Genomic DNA, 18,492 nt, shown 5'->3' with positions numbered 1-18,492 from the left:
ATAAAGGGCATTTTAAACAAAAGATACTTATTCCTTTATGGATTTGCGGAATAATAAAGATATATATTTTCCTTAATAAAGGAGTTATAAGATAATTTGTATTTTAAGTCCTTTTCGGAAAAATTTTTGAAAATCCCGGTTTTCTATTTTTATTAAACAGACTAGTTCTTCCTAACCCCGCCCATTTTTATTGCTCCACTATAACGTAGTGTCGGCCATCATTCTTTTCTAATTGTTGCCGTTGTCGGCCATCATTCTTTTCTAATTGTTGCTGTTGTCGGCCATCATTCTTTTCTAATTGTTGCTGTTGTCGGCCATCATTCTTTTTCAATTGTTGTCGTATTGTCACTGATGTCGGCCATTATGGGTTTTTAATAGATGTATAGTAATCAGTGAATTAAATTTAAAGGAATTGTTTGTAAATAGGTGTGCAACACATCGTACACTTCAGCATAAGAAATTGTTGATACTAACTTTCATTTACGTATTATTACTTTGCCCTGTGCTGACAGCACTCATATTTTTTTTATATATATTGAATAAAATTATAAGCAATGGGATTTGCGTATATTGGGAAAAGTCAAGTATCAAGGTCACGTTTTTGAGGTTAAGTTAGTGTTGCTAGCATGGTGCAGTGATGTTAAAAATATAATAAACAGCTACATAATAAACAAAATTAAGTGGTACCCTGTTTTCAACTCTGTGTGAAGTTTAAGTTTTGTTTAAAATGACTCTTGAAGTTGGTGAAAATTTCCCTAGAGGAGGAAAGAAGCATTTACCAGCCAACATAGAAGCTACTTATAAAGTCAAAAATGTAGGATCTTTGAAATACTCATAACAATCGTTAATATTTTGTTTATTTTAGTTATTTGCTACTTCAAACGAACCTGCTAAAAGTAAAACCAAGAAAATTAATAAGAAGAAACCTAAAAGTAGCAATGGAGCCAACATAGAAGATAGTATTTCTGCAGCTGTAGTAGATCAGCTTAGTTATAATGTGAAATAATTTTGTGTAATGAGTTTAATATCATACTTATTTTCGTTTATTCCTAGAAACTTCAAGAGGGTATGCTTGTACTAGGTTGTATAAAGAATGTAAGTGATCTAAAAGTAAAGGTTGAATTACCAGGAAGAATATATGGTATTTTACATATAAATTCTGTTTCCGATGAATTTACTAAATATTTAGAAAATGCTGTTTCTGAAAATGCAACTGATAAGGTAAAATGGAATATTTGTTGCTGAGATACAAGTTTAACAAACCTATGCTTTTGCAGGAAGTAGTGACACTAAGCACTATTTTTAGAATAGGGCAGTATATTCCCACAAAAATTTTAAGTGTAATACAAGAAGACCAAAATACAAATGTATTACTGTCAACTAAACCAACAGCAATAAATTTTGAATTAAGCCATCGGGATATTAGGCAAGGACAGCTATTGTGGACAGCTGTTTTATCTGTGTCTGATCATGGATATCAACTAACCAATGGAAACAAAAATTGTAGAATATTCTTACCATTTGATAAGCTAGAAGAAAACAGGACATTAGGTATGAACTTTAACTTGGATACATTCCTAAATGATGGAAATGTTTTTATAAATATTTAATTTCTGTTTGTTTTCATAGTTATAGGTGAACCCCTTTGGTGTGTTGTTGAAAAATGTGATCAAACTTCAACAGTATCTACAGTGACTGTCACTGCTATGAATCAATCAATTTTATCAGCTAAAGAAGTCGAAAGTGCTAGTTTAGATAGAATTGTACCAGGAATGGCATTTAGTTTGATAATAAATAAGGTAAAATATAATAAATATTTCTAATTTTTTGGAAAATCAATTAGGCAATTTTATTCTGTAGCATGTGAAATACGGCATTGAAGTAATTTTCAATGATATGTGTACTGGATATGTTAATGAACATTATTTCAAAAAATGCTTAGAATCTAAAACTAATTATCAAATTGGAAAGACTGTTCTTGGGAGAGTTCTTTATATTCAACCAACAACAAAATTAACATACTTTACATTGAAGAGTTTAGAAGATGCCTCAGAGCCCCATTTTCCAATTGGAAGTGTAACATTAGCTCAGGTATTTATTTTGTTGTTGCTGTTGTTTCTAATATGTTTAGAAAAATAAATATTATTTTTCAGGTTCTTAGTATTTCTGGTGGAATCGTTCTTAAACTTAATGAAAATAGAAGGGGTTTTGTTTCCCTAAAAAGAGTTTTACCTTCGTTATCTCAAAGCGCCAATACAAACGTTACCGAATACGTTAAGAAAAAGTATCTCGTGGGGTCTAAACACAAATGCCGAATTTTGGATTATCATCATTTGGACAATGTTTACTTTTGTACAGTCCAATCAAATCTTATTAAAGAAAAATGGTTTTCCATTAAAGATGCAAAAATAGGTCAAATTGTTACATCAAAAATTATAGAAATAAAAGAATCAGGAATTCTAGTAACCTTTGGTTGTCTTAAGGGTTTCATAAAAAATTTACATATAACTAATTCACAGTACAGTGACTACATCAAGAAAAAATTTTCCATTGGTCAAAAAATACAGGCAAAGTTAGTTGATGTTTGTTTCATTTTATTTTTAAAGACAAACTAAAAATTTTTTCCTACGGAATAGAATAAAATGGTATTAAAAAATTATGATTGATTTATTGTAATTTAATTACAGGATATGGAATGTTGATGAACATGATAATATTTATCTTACTCTCAAACAAGCCTTTCTAGAATCAGACAAAGTTCTTAAAAGTAGTGAAGATGCTGTTGTTGGCGAATCTTATCCGGGGCTTGTTGTTAAAACTTACAAGGCAGGAATTTTAATTGTATTTTACGGGGATGTGAGAGGGTTTCTTCCTCAGAAATATTTAGATGGTTTAGTAGCAGAAGAAGCTTTTCATGTTGGCCAAGTGGTAAGACATTTAAATATTTTAATTTTAGGATGAGATTGAGACATCAAAATTGTAGGTGAATGTTGTTATAAGTCAGATAAGAAATGACCAAATTACATTAAGTTTAAATGTATTGAATGAGGGTAAACAACAAGCGAGAAACAGTAAAAAAAGACAAAAAAATGTAGAAAATTGTGAAACATCATCTAAAGAAAGTAGGACAATTAAAAAACAGAAAAACAAAGCAGATAAGAAATGTATAGTACAAGGTGATACTGAACACATGGATTATAAAGGAAACAGTACAGTTTCAGAGAAAAAAATAATTGGAGATTCAACAGAAAAAAGTAGTAAAAAGAAAAGTAAAGGTCAAACAGTTGTTCGTAAGTCTCAAGAGGTGGAAAAGAAGATGAAAGAGAAAAATGCAGACCTTTCGGACGACGAGGGAAATGTATCTGTTGAAGAAGAATTCAGTTTGAAGGAGGGATATGATAACAGTTGGTTAAGTGAATCTTTTGATTCTGAAAATGAAGATCGTATTTTGAAAATAAAGACAAACAATTTAAGAAAAAAATCAATTTCAAAGCAAGCAAACTCGAAAAGCAAGAGAGTAGGATTACAATCTGGAAAAGAAGTAAAAAATACATTATTAGACGACGACGAAGGAATTAGTTCTTCATCAGAAAATGTAGTAACAACTGAAAACAAATTAAAAAAGGAAAATCAGAAAGAACTGAAAGGTAAACTATTGGTTTTACCTAAAGGGTTGTACAACAAAATTTTAATATTAAATTTTAGATGGAAACAAAGCTTTGAGGAAATCTCAAAAACTAAAAGTGGTGGATCGTGAAAATAAAAATTCGAAAAGGAAGTTGCAGGATGAGACTGCGGATAATGGGAAAGCAAAGAAAATGAAAATGAATTCGCAAAACGAAAAAAACCTCAAGGTTCTTCTGCCGGGTGTTCATGATTTCTTTTCAGATACGAACGTATTGAATAAAGAGAAAAATGGATCTGATAGTGAATCAGATGAGGTATTTGTATTTACTTACTATTTATAATATGGTTCATAAATAATATCATTCTTTAGGAAAAAGGCGAAGAAGAAAGTAAAAAAAAGCGCCTCACACCTGCAGAACGTAAAGAAATTGCAAGAAAACAAGAGGAGGAAATACGGAGGAAAGAAATGGAGCTTTTAGAGGCATCTGAGAATCCTCAGAGTGCAGATCAATTTGATAGGTTGCTTATTGCTAACCCAAACTCATCGAAACTTTGGATTCAGTATATGGCTTTCCATATAGGGGTAAACATTTTATATATTTTTGTGTTTTTTAAAATACCTTGTTTCAACTTCCAGAATACCCAAAATGATAGAGCAAGAGCGGTAGCAAGAAAAGCGATAGAAACAATCGATATGAGAGAATCCCAGGAAAAATTAAACGTTTGGTTAGCTTTATTGAATTTAGAAAACAGATTTGGGGACAAAGTAAGTTTATCTATAATTTATTTGTTAGAATTAAATATTCAGGTACATTTTAGGAATCATTCGATAAAACGTTTGAAGAAGCTTCTCGGTGCAACGATTCGTACGAAGTGTACATAGAAACAATAAAAATGCTGGCTGACTCGCAACGTTATGCGGAAATGCAAGAAAAAATAAGAAGGGTCAAAGGGAAGTTTAAGCAAGATCCACGAATGTGGATAGACATAGCAAAGATTTATTACACAAGCGGAAGGTTCAGTGATGCAAGGAACCTGAAACAAGGGGCTCTGAGGTCTGTGGTTAATAAAAAAGAACGTAAGTTGAAAGCGACAAAATTGAGTAAATTTCAGCTGAATAATACACATAACTTTGCTTTTCTTTTACAGATGTAGATTTAATTACCAAATTTGCCATTATGGAGTTTAATTATGGAGAACCTGAACAAGGCGAAGCTTTATTTGAAACTATTATTCAATCTGTACCCCAAAGGGTTGACGTCTGGTGTACGTATGTTGATCAACTTGTCAAGCAAAATAAAATAGATTTAGCAAGGTATGTAAATTAAAATTCTTTTAAATTTCCAAATTGAACAATATAATATTTTTGAATATATGTAAAATTCATTTTAATATTTTTAGGAGAGTCTTGGATAACTAATTCACACTACAGTGACTACATCAAGAAAAAATTTTCCATTGGTCAAAAAATACAGGCAAAGTTAGTTGATGTTTGTTTCATTTTATTTTTAAAGACAAACTAAAAATTTTTTCCTACGGAATAGAATAAAATGGTATTAAAAAATTATGATTGATTTATTGTAATTTAATTACAGGATATGGAATGTTGATGAACATGATAATATTTATCTTACTCTCAAACAAGCCTTTCTAGAATCAGACAAAGTTCTTAAAAGTAGTGAAGATGCTGTTGTTGGCGAATCTTATCCGGGGCTTGTTGTTAAAACTTACAAGGCAGGAATTTTAATTGTATTTTACGGGGATGTGAGAGGGNGGTCAACAATTATTAATATTATTATTGATATATAGAAGAGCTAGGTACTTTTTACATCTCTATAAGACTTATGACACTTTTTCTGCATTTATATACAATTAAAATCAGCCTTATTCTAAACGTGTAAACCTTTATAATAAAAATATGAATTTTAAATGGTAGAAGAGAGAACACAAATTACGAGTACAATTTTTCTTTCAAGCATTTAATTAAATAACTAATTTAGAATTTATTATTCATTTGAAAAGACAATGCAGACATTTCCTTGATTAAAATCAAATGCTTTCCAACTTCAGTCTCAAATATGTTTAATAAGCCATATCATTTTTTATTAATTGTATGAGGTTTCTAATTATTGATGTTTTTTCATATCATTAGAATTTCAGATAATGTTTTTCAATAAGCATACTTTTGGTAAAGAATACTGTTCAAAATCATTAGATATGATATCCTCAAAGAACCGCGTTTGTGGTAGTGTTTAAAAATAAAATCAAATTGAAAACAGAATAAAAGTCAATACAAGGACAAAATGAATTGATTTATTATAAAACCTACACCGACGTTTAGCATTTTAATTTAAACTTTCTCAAGGTGGGCTTTTGCGACATTAAATCGCTGTTTACAGATGGCGGAGAAAGTGAAATCAACTATTTACTGACTCAAAAACCTGATTTGAGAAAATCGTACACCTAAACAGAAACGTCGGTGTCGATTTTTTAAAGAATAAGGTTACTCTGCCCCTTATTAGCTTTGATTCTGCCTATTCTAGAATAAGAGTAACATAAAAAGTTAGTCACAAACATTTAACTACACCCATTTCTTAAGAGAACTGTAGAAACTGAATTTAATAATATTTGGAATTTTTGTAGACTTCCTCAAAGAAGGTATTATATTTATATAAAAAAATGCTAAGAACATGAAGGAACTTACAGATACCATACTGAGCACTTGCATGTCTACTCCTAGGTACTTCAGTATTTTCTATGTACTGACAATTAATGTCTCACAGCAGGTTCTTTCTGGTTTCCCATTCCATTACCATAATCTTCGAGATCATCTAAAAGTTAAAACGAAAAATACTGTAAACAGTTTTGCAATTAATAGAGATACTTTCAACAAGAATAGGGAAAATAGGATGGCAGGTAGGATACCTGAGATATGAAAATATAGTTATAGACACATTACAAGCAGAAATAGCAGTGAGGCGCAAGGAAAATCCTATATTAGAATATTACTATTAACAGTTAAGGATGTAGGCTGTATAAAAGTAGAAGAAAGTGCGAGAAGAGATAAATAAGCGAAAACTATACAATAAAAAGTTTGCAATTAATGTAAATAAAATTACTTCACAGTAAAAAACGATTTATAGCATAATGAAAATATTGTTTTTATAAAATGAAGTCTTTACCATCTTCTTCCTCTTCAATAGCTGCATCATGACCATTTCTGTCATAATCTGCTGCAGGATCGTCAAAATTATTGGGTTTAATTCTCATGATATGCTCATGTTCAGGTTTATCTTTATCGATGTTGTTTTGATTGTTGTCTAGAGCAAATGCAGGGTCGTATGGCTGATTATTTTTGTGTGGAGGAGAATCGACATCTTCGATTGCATTATTTTCGTCTTTGGTGTCCATCAGATGATTTCTAATATCATTCAACTGTGCTTCTTTGATTTTATTTTCATCAGATGGTTCTTTTTGATTTTCTATGTTACTTCGGTATCGTTCTGGAAAAGTTTCTTTAATATCCTGTTTTATATGATTATTGTTGTCCTCTTTTTGTTGCTCAACAACACTGTTTGGTGGAGGTACGACTCCATTTGGAAGATTCCCCTTGCCATAAGGCATTGGAACAAAATTGTTAGTTTCTGGTGATGATTTAATGGAACCTGGGGTTATAGTTGGTACATTGATGGGTTGAGCATCATCCAAAACTTTAGATTTCAAAATTGTAGTTTTTGTACTTGATCTGGATTGCAAATTTTTGTTGGGGGCTGCTAAAACATTTTCACTCTCTTTGTTTTCATTATTTGGAATATCCATTTGTTCTGCTTCTGATTTACCCCCATTATTTCTTATTTCGTACCCTGCATCACCTCTGCTGATTTGTTTTGAAAAGCGAGTGTTGGATGCTGCCAAGTCTTTCTCTTGTGTGTGCTAAAAAATTCAATTTTATTTTACTGCATGTTTTAGCAAGCAAGAGGGCTTTTCACCTTTGATTCTTTATTTTCTAGCTTCACACTATTATTTTCATTCCTTATTTGTTTTGCTTCACTATCAGGATTCATATTTGTGTTTGTTTGTTTTAATTGCTCTTCTAATTTTTCTTTTTCATGCTTTAAATTCAGTAATTGGGCCTAAAAAGAATTTATTTTAATGTATTATTTTATCATTAAATTATTCTAAAAACTACAGTACTAGGTAAGTAAGCATGAGGAGCAAACTAGCCCTTAAGGTACTTTTATTTTTAAAATTGATGAATGTTATTTTGAATTAATTTAATTGTTTATGACTAAACTTATTTAAACAATCTAATTGTTTTTTATAGGAGAAATTAATTAATAGTCCAAAAAGTTGAATCAAATTGTACCAACTATAAAAAGCAGTGACCTTTACTTCCTCGTGGTCCAATTCTAACTTCTTCAGCTTCTCTTTAAGAACATTAATTTGATTGAGTTGTTCCTCTTCAGTTTTAGTGCTTCGAGTTTTAAAATCTTCATGCTGTGTCTGCAATAAATTTTTCACAATTAAGAAATTTATACAAAATCTGTATACATAGCATAAGCACTTACTTTTAATAACTTGTAATTTTGCTTTAAGGCAGATAATTGCAATTCATCATCTTTGACAATTTTTTCACTTTTAATTTTCTCATCTGCTAATTTTTTTTCGAGATCACTTTTAGTTTGTTGATGTTCGGCCTTTTCAGTTTTCAGAGACTTCTCTAGTCTTTGCTTATAATCAAATATAACTAAAATTTTTTTAGAGATGTAAAATATGTAATGATAGTATGCAGCTGATTTCACCTTGTAATTGTGTGGACAAATTCTCTTGTTGTTGATGGCACTGATCCTTTGCTTTTCGAATATCATCTAATTGGGAAAGGGTGCTATTGTAACAGACAACTACTCCTGTGATCATTAACACTACACAAATATAAACAAAAATTCGGCCTTTTGTGCCACGTACTGCTCTTGAAGTAGTCATTACATTTGAGAACTATAAGTCTGTTTTTAATTGCATTGAGTAAAGCTTTCTACAATTATAATTACATTCACTTTCTAATGACAAATAATAAAAGCTTGCACATAACCTCTCTCAAACAACTATAGAAACATACGTATAGATTACATAGAACTGTTATTTAGTGTCATAGAAAGTAAAGAGTAATTCCTTATCTATAGGAGTAAGGCATAAAAACGGGGATTCCCAAAAATTAATTTTAATGCAGTGTTGTTAAAAAGCTGTATTTTATTAAAGCAATTAGGGGCGTACAATTGTTATAAAGAAAAAATTAAATGCCAGTAGTCAACAGCGTATATCTCTCCAATACTTCACTACATTCGTGATAAATATTAATGATTATAAACAAAACATTTATGGACATATATTTTATAATTAAACAAAAAAGTAATAGAAATATATTAAATCTTTATCTTAAGTTGAATTAAATACAGGACTGTATTCATTTTTATTCACTAACCATTTTTTTTAATGTAATAGATCATAGTTACTTCCTATAGTAAATTTAAGTAAATCAAATATGAATAACTACCACATATCTGTATTTTGTAAAATATAGATCCAACAGGACACTGATATGTGCAAATTATAAGGAATTTATCAGAATACATATGTAATTATCACTTTTTTATGTAATGCATTAAATATTTTTTAAGCAATAATGATATGCTTCGAAACATTACAAAAGGTACATTACACAGACTTATTGTAATATACAAAACAAAGTAAGATACGGTAGTTTAATTTTAGGTATATAATAAATTAATTGATGCATAAACTAAAAAAAAAATACATTTCACAAAGTTCTTATTCTAGCAGAGCATTTAACAAAACGATTGCTAACGTTTTTTCTGCATAATCTCAAAACATTCAAGCTTGTGGCTTATTCTTTGTTAAGCATAAGAAAAAGAAGAAAAAAACGGAAATAATATCAGGTGGGACTCTTGAATTAAAAAGAAATAAATTAAAGTAAACGATAAAAGCGCTCAAGAGATTTTTTTATATAATAATCATTGTTCAGAAATAGTGTTGGTTATTTATTATTTAGAATATATTATACATACGTGCAAAACTCGTAAGTGCTAAGATATTTTGTTAATTTTTAAACATAAATAAACACAAAATTGATTTGATTTTCGGGATAATTTTACTAGTATATTAAACAAAAACTAAAATCTTTCACGACTACAACATAAACGTACTACACAGTTACCACTATATTATAAACTAAACAAACTTTTACCACAAATAAATGGTACGCTGAGTTATCAGTTTAACGGCTTATATAGGACAACAACAAACAACGTGAGGTAATACTGATTTGAAAAACGTTTAAAGGGTTAAACTAACTTTATTCTCGGCGAATTGTTTGAGCAAAAACAAAGATTGTATTTGATTACCTTTAAGCAGTGTTATTATCCAAAGTTTTTTTTTATGCACATTTACTAATTGTTAGCTAGGTATTAATAAAGATAATACTGCTATTTAAGTATACCGGTAAATAACAGCGGCGACATTAACTTTAATTATCTATTTTACGTCACGATTTAAGTATTAAAGATGTACAACATCTATGTATACTGCTTCTAAATTCTGTATAAGTACTGGAGGAAAGGGCTTTAATTATAATGTTATTTCATTTGTCTGTCTATCTATTTTGTTGCCACACATCAGGCGTTGTAAAATTACATACCTACATCTATAAAAATCCACCTACCTATCGTAAACTAAAATATCATCCATTTTTTTTTATTATATAAGTATGTATCTATATAAAAAGCAGATGATATTTCAATGTCTAATACTTTTGTTAAATACTATCTATTTTGAGGAGATTATAAGGCCCAACTGCCCATTTTTGTTGACAAAACTTCAGGATTGATACCAGTATGTTTTTAAAAAAATTACGTCGATAAACATGAGCCTAAGCAATTTGTGACACACTGTATATATAATGCAGACAGGGGGGAGTTCGACGGCAAGTTTGAAACATTGTTTTGGGGGAGTCAAGTGCCCCTTTTTAGGTTGCAGGTTTGATAAGACGAATTAGTGTAGCTTTCCGCTATATCTTTGTTTTACTAAAAAATTTTGTAATGAATAGATAACAAGTAATAGTAAGTTTATTTTTAGTCTACAACTACCCCCCACATTCCTTACACACAAATGAATATCTGTATCACATTATCATACGATTGAGTTATTTTATGTGCCAAGAAACTTAAAAAACAAACGAATTGTGGTATAAAATTTTGATTCCTGATTATCAACAGAAATGGCATCGATTTACCAGTACGAGTTTTAAAATTTTGGAACAAGCTTTTAGACAGTAATAGTAGTGTACGTAAGGTAAATGAAGCGCGATAATTTTTTTTTAAAGCAAAAACATTTATAGTTTTATTCTGTTCGATAGGCAAAGCAAACGTTTTGTATTTTAAAATTTTAATGCAGAGTCCAAAATTTTAATCTCGGTACAGCTAGTTTTTATCATTGTTTTCAAACGGGCGTACCAAAACTGGGATCACCAATTCCTTCTATATTCGTCGTATTTGATCCACTGACATACCTAGTATACTTGTCCTTGTTATTCTCGCTGATGATGATTTCCGTCTGATCGTCATTTGTCAAACGTAAAGCCTTTCCAATGCGCATACTATGACTCTGTTGTCTCGGATAAATTTTCATGCCATTCGTGGCCTGGTCCAGGAATAATTTACTTTTAGAAAACGTTTCCGATAAAAATGCGTGAATATTTTCTTCAAACTGAGCCGTTATATCGTCTGCAGTCGATATTATTTTTTGTTTGGTTGAGTCCACAATATTTTCGTGTTGGATTTCCGAATAATTTTCTTCTTGTTTTGTAATTTTTGCACCATCATCGTAAGCTATCTCCTTGTTATCATCTCCCATCTCGGAAGCCGTGCTAGATATATCTGAATAGCCGTTGTGACGAGCGAAAATATTTTGTAACGTTTTCATGCCGAAATACTTTTTGTTTTTGGCTTTCTTTTTGTAATCGAGACTTGTTTTGTGCAACGGTGAGCTATCACAGCTTTCAGAGGCAGAATTGAGAAGGCTTTGGTCGCTTCTAGGATTAGAAAGGTCTTCTTCTTCGTAATTACACACGTTTGATCTTTTTGCTTCCAAACAAAACTCGTTAAATCTTTTTATTTCAATCAACTTGCCAAATTTGTCGGTCTCGTCGTCGTGTTGATCGACTTTATCAATGTTCTGGATGTTTTTAGGCGAGTGCGAGTCGTTAGAAGCGACATCGGTGGAAAGAATTTCGGAATCTAGGAAAATGTCAGCGCTAGTCTGCATTGGCGACGACAAATTTTCCGAAACAAGCGAATTAGTAGAACAGTTAAGATTTTCTTCTTTGTTATCGACCGATGTCGTTTTCTGAGCAAGATCGATATTCTTATTTGTCTTACTATAAAATTCCACGGTTTTATTTAAACGATACTGCAAGTTTTCAATGGAATTAGTGAAAGTTTCGGTCTTTGATTCCATGTTCAGGGGAATGTTGTTGCTATTAACTTCATCAGTGATCAATTCAGTAGTTGTAGTATTGTCGTTTATAGTTTTTGTTGAGTTCGTGGGTGTATTGTTTCGATTTTCTTCTGTTTCATCGAAGCTCGTTACAATATTATCAATATTATTGTTCATTTGTATTTCAATTGTTTTTTTACTTTTTGTGTCGGCAGTTTTTGTAATTATCAGAGGAATCGGACTTGGAAAAGAACTGCCGTTTCTTGATTCTGTCCTAAAATCGATCAAGTTCGGTGAGCGCTTAAAAAATCGCCTTGAAGGAAGAAGAGTACAACACATGTCATGCACTAATACAACACCGATTTTTACATTCATATATTAGTTAACGAATAAAAAAAAATTTTTTTACGATAAAAAGCCTAATGGAAAAAGAAAAATTAATTTGTTTTAAGGTCTATTTCATAAATGTAAAAAGTTAATTTTTGGAATCAATTTTCTTGAAGTAACTGCTATCAACCAGTCGTGATCGACTTAGGTAAAACTCGAATTAAGGAAAATTACCGTTTACTGTCACTTTTTAATTTCTGTTTGAAATCATATCATCTCTAATAACATTTATAATCTCACATCTTCGTTCGTGTTAGCTTTTCTCACTGCAATCTTATAAACCCATTTTTTTTGTTGTTTTCCATAATGTATTATTAAGTGTCACAGTGAAAATTTATGGTGTAATGGTAAGTGATTATTATAGTTACGATTTGTTTTTCCGAAGAAAATTAATAGACATTCAATTTATAATGTAAAAATGTTAGAGAAATGGAGAAATTCGAGTATAAAAAAGTTCGAAATAAATGTACAACAACATGTACGTATTATGTTAGACTAACAGAAGTTCGACTGTATAATAAGAGAAAATTATAATAAAAATTGCAAAAGCAATGGAAATAAAATAAATTAACAAAAAAAATAATACTTACTACATTATCATTCCATCAATTTGACGAACCAATAAGGCTACTATTCGAATAAAATTAATAAATTATAGGCAGCAAAAATTAAAAAAAAATAAACAACACAATTAACATGCTTTTTTATTGTAGTGTACCGATTGGAATAGTGTTTTATTTAAAAACAACAGTAATAATAGTTTTAAACAATATACGCCAATATTTATACCTATACGACTACAATTATAACACAGCAAATTATTACCTATTTAAAAACAAAAAAAGCTTCAAACTTATCAAAATTGCATTGATCCCTACATGTATTCGGTACATGCTTTAATGTGCAAAAAAAATAACGTTGACTTCTAATTAGATAAAATAAATATACATATAATAAATAAATACAGTAACAAAGTAATAATAATTAAATGGCATCCTTTTTTTTAAACAGTATATATACATATATGCATAAGTGTATAGTATAAAAAAAATGGTAAATACATAAATATGTTAATACTGTGTAATCAAGAAGTGCATCAATTCACGCCTATTATATATCGAGCATAAGCACTAAATATATATATAATGTGTATCACACCGTGCAGAATTCACTATACATACATATATTGAATATACAATATGTAACTTATTCTTCACATAAAAGGACGATTCAACAAGGGTTGAAACTTACCGGCTACAAGTGGTTGATTCGGGAGTTCGCGGAGCGGTTGGAGTGTTCATTAACCCCGTGGAATGTAAGGGATGTAAACTAATGGAATCGTTCGGATCGCATACTTCGTGGTCAAAGAATCTAACGAAAGTGTGGAGGAAATTTGATAGAGCAGAAATTATTTATTGAATCAAGAAAGAAAATATAGAAATATGCCCTTGTCAATCTTTACTGCATTGTTAATGCTGCAGTTGAAGAAAATGGCCCGGACCTCAGTCGAAATCCATGAAACCAAAAGAATTAATTCTTGAAGCAATACAAAAAAGATGCGTCGGTGGAATTACAGCACGCGAACACAATTATGTTAAAAATTTCATCGAGGATTTCATGTTTTATTCAAATAAATTCGTCTAAATTCAGAAATTTGCACAAGCTCACTCTATATCTTTAAATTCCGCCGTATATTTACAATATAAGCCAAGAGCGATGACAAAAATAAAGGACATGAACCTGAAGTCGTTCGTAATATCTTTTCCTAGCGCAATCTTAAACAATAAAACAAAACCACTTTTTTGTTAATACGTTTAACATTGCAAAAGATGTTAGTAAAAAGCTAACTAACTAAATTAAGAAAAAGCTAAAGTATCGACCGAGCATAGAGGCCAGGACCGTTTGCATGGCAGCCGAGCATCGATACCACTGGTCCATTAACGTTTTTCGGATCTAGTGACGATTAGACGTTTCGCACGTCTACAGAGCAAGATGCTACACTCTAGCTGACTTTTGTCAGCTAATCTACGGCGAGATTGTAAGTGTAAATTGGAAAATACAGAGTGCTATTCGATTGCGCTTGTGGAGGTTTCCAAATTTCGGCGAAATTAACCCAAATAAAATCTCCTATAGAAATTCTTTTAGGTATTTAACAGGGGGTGATAATTAATTTATTTTAATAATATTTTAGATATTTTCTTTCTTGTTTCTAGACGAATTAATATCAGGATTAATGAAATCTGTTTGTCTGACTAACGACTCACCTAAAATTTAGGCCATCTTCCTCTAAAGAATTATCACTATCGTCAGCGGCAATGTATTGTACTTCTAGTCGACAATCGCCAGATTGTTGCTGTAAAATTTCTACAGCTTCTCTATGACACGCCTGACGTAAATCCCTATCATTAACCGATAAAATAGCGTCTCCTATGTACAACTGTCCTGATAACGCAGCAGGACCATTTGATTCCAATTCCGAAATCAAAATGGGAACGCCGTGTTCACGACCACCCTAACGAGATAACAGAACCATGATCAAAAATGCGATTAATAATAGAGAATCGGCAAATTGGTCCCAAATAAACAATACTTCTTTTAATTACCTATTTTTACAATAATTTATTTTTTCTTGAAGTAATTCTTTATATGTTACGTGTTTAACTATAAGCAAAACAGTTTTCCTGTTTTAATACAGACAGTCAAATGATTCTGATAGTGAGAGAAAACTAATAATTGAAATTGTAATTGTTTGTCCATGTTTAGGAGCAGTTAAACGCTAGAAAAGTGTGTAATATTTGTAGTTGAACAAAGTAAAATAAAATGAAGATATACTAACCAAAAGTATCAATCGAATAATATTAGGTACTGATGAAATTTGGGACTGTTTTTGCTTTTTCTCCATTTGTTCAGCATCAAGAACTATTATAAGAATGTCGAAAGCATGAGTAAAACTGTTTGAAAATCGTGAGAGTGACTCATAGGAAAATGAGTTTGATCGGCTAGAAAAAAAATTAAATTCCGATACGATTATCTCGACTTGTTTTCACCCTTTGGAGACAGACGAAGGCCGAAGCAAGTTTCTAACTAAATTAGGGACTGTAGAAGCCAAATTGCACATTCTATGAGTCACCTCCTACGAAAATATAACAATCCCCTTACTGTTATACTAATTCCAAGTCCTTGTCCGGCATTTCTTTTGACTAATACGGTCCTGACGTCACCAAATTGTTGGGCATCCTCCTCGTTTATAGAGGGCACGCTTGGCTTCGATCCACCACCCTCCGAATTACATATCACGCTATTTCTTCTACAAGCCCTCACAACAGTCTTATGTCTCTGAAGTAATATTTCCGACTCTAACTGTCTCCAAAGCTTGTCTCTAATTTCGCCTCGCATTTCTCTACCTAATTACAGACGAAAAACATTCCCAAAGGGACCATTTACAAGGGCGTAAATAAGCGAAATGACTAATGGGTTTTTGTATTTTGGCAAGTTAAAAATGTTACTGGAAGTAACTTGAAATAAAATGTCCAAACTTGTGTTTAAAAAAAAAACAGAGACTCCAACCCCAAGGATATTCACTGTTTAAATAAGTATAACCTGAAAAGTGGAGTCCAAAACAATCCTTTTGATTAGATAAATCCTGAGTCCGTCATATTATAAAAGATAACTTTAATTTATACAGTTTAATACCATCTTTTATTTTTCAAAAAATATGTATAAACCAAACTGCGGAATATGTCATAGGACCAATTAACATTAATATCACAGTAGAAAAAAACTATAAAAACATCACAATTTCTAACAAAAGAGTCAACGCTACTATAACTGATACTCCATGAATTATAAAAATGTAGAAAGGGAGAACGAGGACTACAATACTATTTAAATAAGAAAAAACTCTATTGACACTTTCTTCCGAATAAAAACTTTCATATCTATCTATCAACTGCGGTTTAATCTGCATTTTGCTTTCGACTGTATGCAGAATAGTTCCCGTTGGTATTTCTTTGGTACGAAGATCTAAATCGAGGAGCTTTGCGCAAGAATTAGTTACACGGTACGAAACCCATTAATATTAAATTATGATTTTTCAATTGAAGTTTTTCTTGAGCCACAATAATTTCTCGTAACTAAGCTCTAATTATAAGAGTCATTTAAAGCAGGATTATGCCTTTAAGGCAATTTGTCAGAGGATACAAGGATTTTAATAAATTCTAATTTAATTTAATTAGTGAAAAGTTTTTCTTGTCCCACAATAATTATTCGTAACTAAACTCTAAGAGTCATTTAAAGTAAGATTATGCCTTTGAGATAGTTTCTCAGCGGACCTGAGCGTTTTTACCTTTTTATAATTCATAGAATAATTCAACTGTAATTAACTTTCACTTTTTTGTTGGTAATTGTAACGTTTTTTTTTCTACGGTCAAGTTAATATTAATTAGTCTCGTGGTGTACTTCGGAGTTTGATTCCTGTATATGCTGTGGATGTGGATATTTTCACACCCGTGAATGTTGTAGGGTTTGATTTTAATAAAACTCAAGACTTATGTATATACATAATTTTATGTAAATTTAAAATCGTTTAATTTCACTGTACAGTACAGTACAGTAGAACCTCTTTAAGAAAACCTCCAAAACGCGAAAAAATGTTTTGTCCCTTCCCTTCAAGCCCCAAAACTTTCATTACTCTGTATTAGTCTAAATAATCAGTTAGTCCCTGCAAGCCATTTTAGTACATATAATTAGAAAAATTAAATTGGATCTCTGTATCTCGAACATAGTAATGTTTTATTTTACAACATTTATAACTCGATAATTTGAAAATTTATTATGTCTATTTATAGTTCGTTAAGTTATCGACTTTAAGGATTCGTCGACAATGTAAGTACATCAAATTTTAACCTTTGCAAATCGAATCAAAATCCGCCTAAGTCAAAACCCTCCATAAGTCGAAAACTCTATAACATTTTTGGTATCTCCATTGATGTTCGAGTTATATAGTAGTATACTGTACGTACATGTATTAGGTTTAAGAAGTGAAATAAAAATATGTGCGATTGAAGCTTGACGTAATCAGCTAATGATCAGTCAAAAGATCAGATAACCCTTGTCCAACATACCACAACAACATTTGAACATTTTACTTCAATACAAAACCAAATCAAAGCGGTTCATACCTAGAAGCTGTAGCTGTTGGATCCTTCCAGCTAATTCTTTGTCTAAATATTTGGCGGCCAATTTGGCACCATACACCTCACTATTCAGGGCTAAAATGGAATTCCTCAAGGCAGCATTTTCTAGTTGTATTTGTGCATTTTCTGACTTTAACTGGGTTAATTCTATATAATAAGGGTTTATTTTAATCTCGTCGTTTCCGTCTTTGTTAACTGGAATATTTTTTAATCGTTACGACTTACGAATGTTTATCGTTTTTTAAACGACTTAATGACTTACTGTTTGGCAGTCGCGTAGGGCTGTTTTTTATTTCTTCGTCAAGTCGCTTTTTAATGTTGTGAATGTCATGTTTTGTCGGATCTAGATTTTTATTTAACGATAACGATGGCAATTGGGACAATTGCGACGAGTGTAATTGAAGAATCAAATTGTGCAACTCTTGTTCCAAAATTTCGTGCTTCGACTTCGATTCGACCAATTCGGCTCGCATATGAATCAATTCGGCCTAAAATGGTTAATATCTCATGGGGAAGGAGAACTAACAGCAAAATGCTTTTTATTCATTATTACATCAAATATAAATACAACGATTTGATTGTGGCGGATGTTTCTCTCATTACTTTACGAGAAAGATATACAATAAATACTCGATAGAGTGAACAAATTCCACATAATATGACCTGCATATGTATATGTTAACGGAAATGTGTGTAATCCGTCACTGTATACAATTCCTAGGAAAAGTATATAATCTTAAAAGTTGTGAAATAAATTATATTAGACAAATTTCCT

The 18,492-nt window shown here is 31.1% G+C and overlaps 4 protein-coding genes across 5 annotated transcripts in view; 1 reads left to right on the top strand and 3 right to left on the bottom strand.

Annotated features, from left to right (window-relative positions):
* The window catches only part of LOC108736896 (L-galactose dehydrogenase-like), a 19,253-nt gene extending 19,068 nt beyond the window's left edge, over nucleotides 1–185 (bottom strand). Inside the window, exon 1 of the mRNA XM_025973708.1 lies at nucleotides 182–185. Within this exon, the coding sequence (XP_025829493.1) occupies nucleotides 182–185 (4 nt within the window). The remainder of the gene's footprint in view (nucleotides 1–181) is intronic.
* Nucleotides 186–562: 377 nt separating this feature from the next.
* LOC108736895 (protein RRP5 homolog) lies at nucleotides 563–5,047 on the top strand. The gene is made up of 15 exons (XM_018469501.2): nucleotides 563–814; nucleotides 866–997; nucleotides 1,054–1,221; nucleotides 1,278–1,551; nucleotides 1,630–1,799; nucleotides 1,861–2,091; nucleotides 2,154–2,572; nucleotides 2,688–2,928; nucleotides 2,984–3,647; nucleotides 3,706–3,941; nucleotides 3,998–4,210; nucleotides 4,265–4,393; nucleotides 4,447–4,705; nucleotides 4,777–4,942; nucleotides 5,029–5,047. Exons 1-15 carry the CDS (start codon nucleotides 728–730, stop codon nucleotides 5,045–5,047), a joined length of 3,408 nt encoding a protein of 1,135 aa, XP_018325003.1. The 5' UTR covers nucleotides 563–727.
* An 873-nt stretch (nucleotides 5,048–5,920) lies between these two features.
* Nucleotides 5,921–8,717, bottom strand: LOC108736911 (Golgi integral membrane protein 4-like). Its single transcript, XM_018469522.2, has 6 exons — nucleotides 8,430–8,717; nucleotides 8,196–8,374; nucleotides 8,014–8,130; nucleotides 7,617–7,760; nucleotides 6,810–7,560; nucleotides 5,921–6,458 (listed from the first exon to the last, which is right to left on the bottom strand). The coding sequence occupies exons 1-6, from the start codon at nucleotides 8,608–8,610 to the stop codon at nucleotides 6,397–6,399; spliced, it is 1,434 nt and encodes a 477-aa protein (XP_018325024.1). The 5' UTR covers nucleotides 8,611–8,717; the 3' UTR covers nucleotides 5,921–6,396.
* A 101-nt stretch (nucleotides 8,718–8,818) lies between these two features.
* Nucleotides 8,819–18,492, bottom strand: part of LOC108736910 (probable serine/threonine-protein kinase DDB_G0282963) — a 27,918-nt gene continuing 18,244 nt past the window's right edge. Inside the window, exons 1-6 of one of the 2 annotated variants that reach the window (XM_025973734.1) lie at nucleotides 17,980–18,452; nucleotides 17,703–17,912; nucleotides 15,682–15,926; nucleotides 14,787–15,034; nucleotides 13,774–13,893; nucleotides 8,819–12,409 (exon numbers count right to left, since the gene is read on the bottom strand). In XM_025973734.1, coding sequence (XP_025829519.1) covers nucleotides 11,140–12,409; nucleotides 13,774–13,893; nucleotides 14,787–15,034; nucleotides 15,682–15,926; nucleotides 17,703–17,912; nucleotides 17,980–18,190 — 2,304 coding nt within the window. In that variant the 5' untranslated portion in view covers nucleotides 18,191–18,452 and the 3' untranslated portion in view covers nucleotides 8,819–11,139. Of the gene's footprint in view, nucleotides 12,410–13,773; nucleotides 13,894–14,786; nucleotides 15,035–15,681; nucleotides 15,927–17,702; nucleotides 17,913–17,979; nucleotides 18,453–18,492 lie in introns of those variants that run through there. The other variant, XM_018469521.2, reaches the window with a different exon arrangement.

Source organism: Agrilus planipennis, unplaced genomic scaffold (assembly GCF_000699045.2).
Source record: "Agrilus planipennis isolate EAB-ADULT unplaced genomic scaffold, Apla_2.0 scaffold55, whole genome shotgun sequence".
NCBI classification, from domain to species: Eukaryota; Metazoa; Arthropoda; class Insecta; order Coleoptera; family Buprestidae; genus Agrilus; species Agrilus planipennis.
This window is presented reverse-complemented; position numbering and strand designations above follow the sequence as displayed.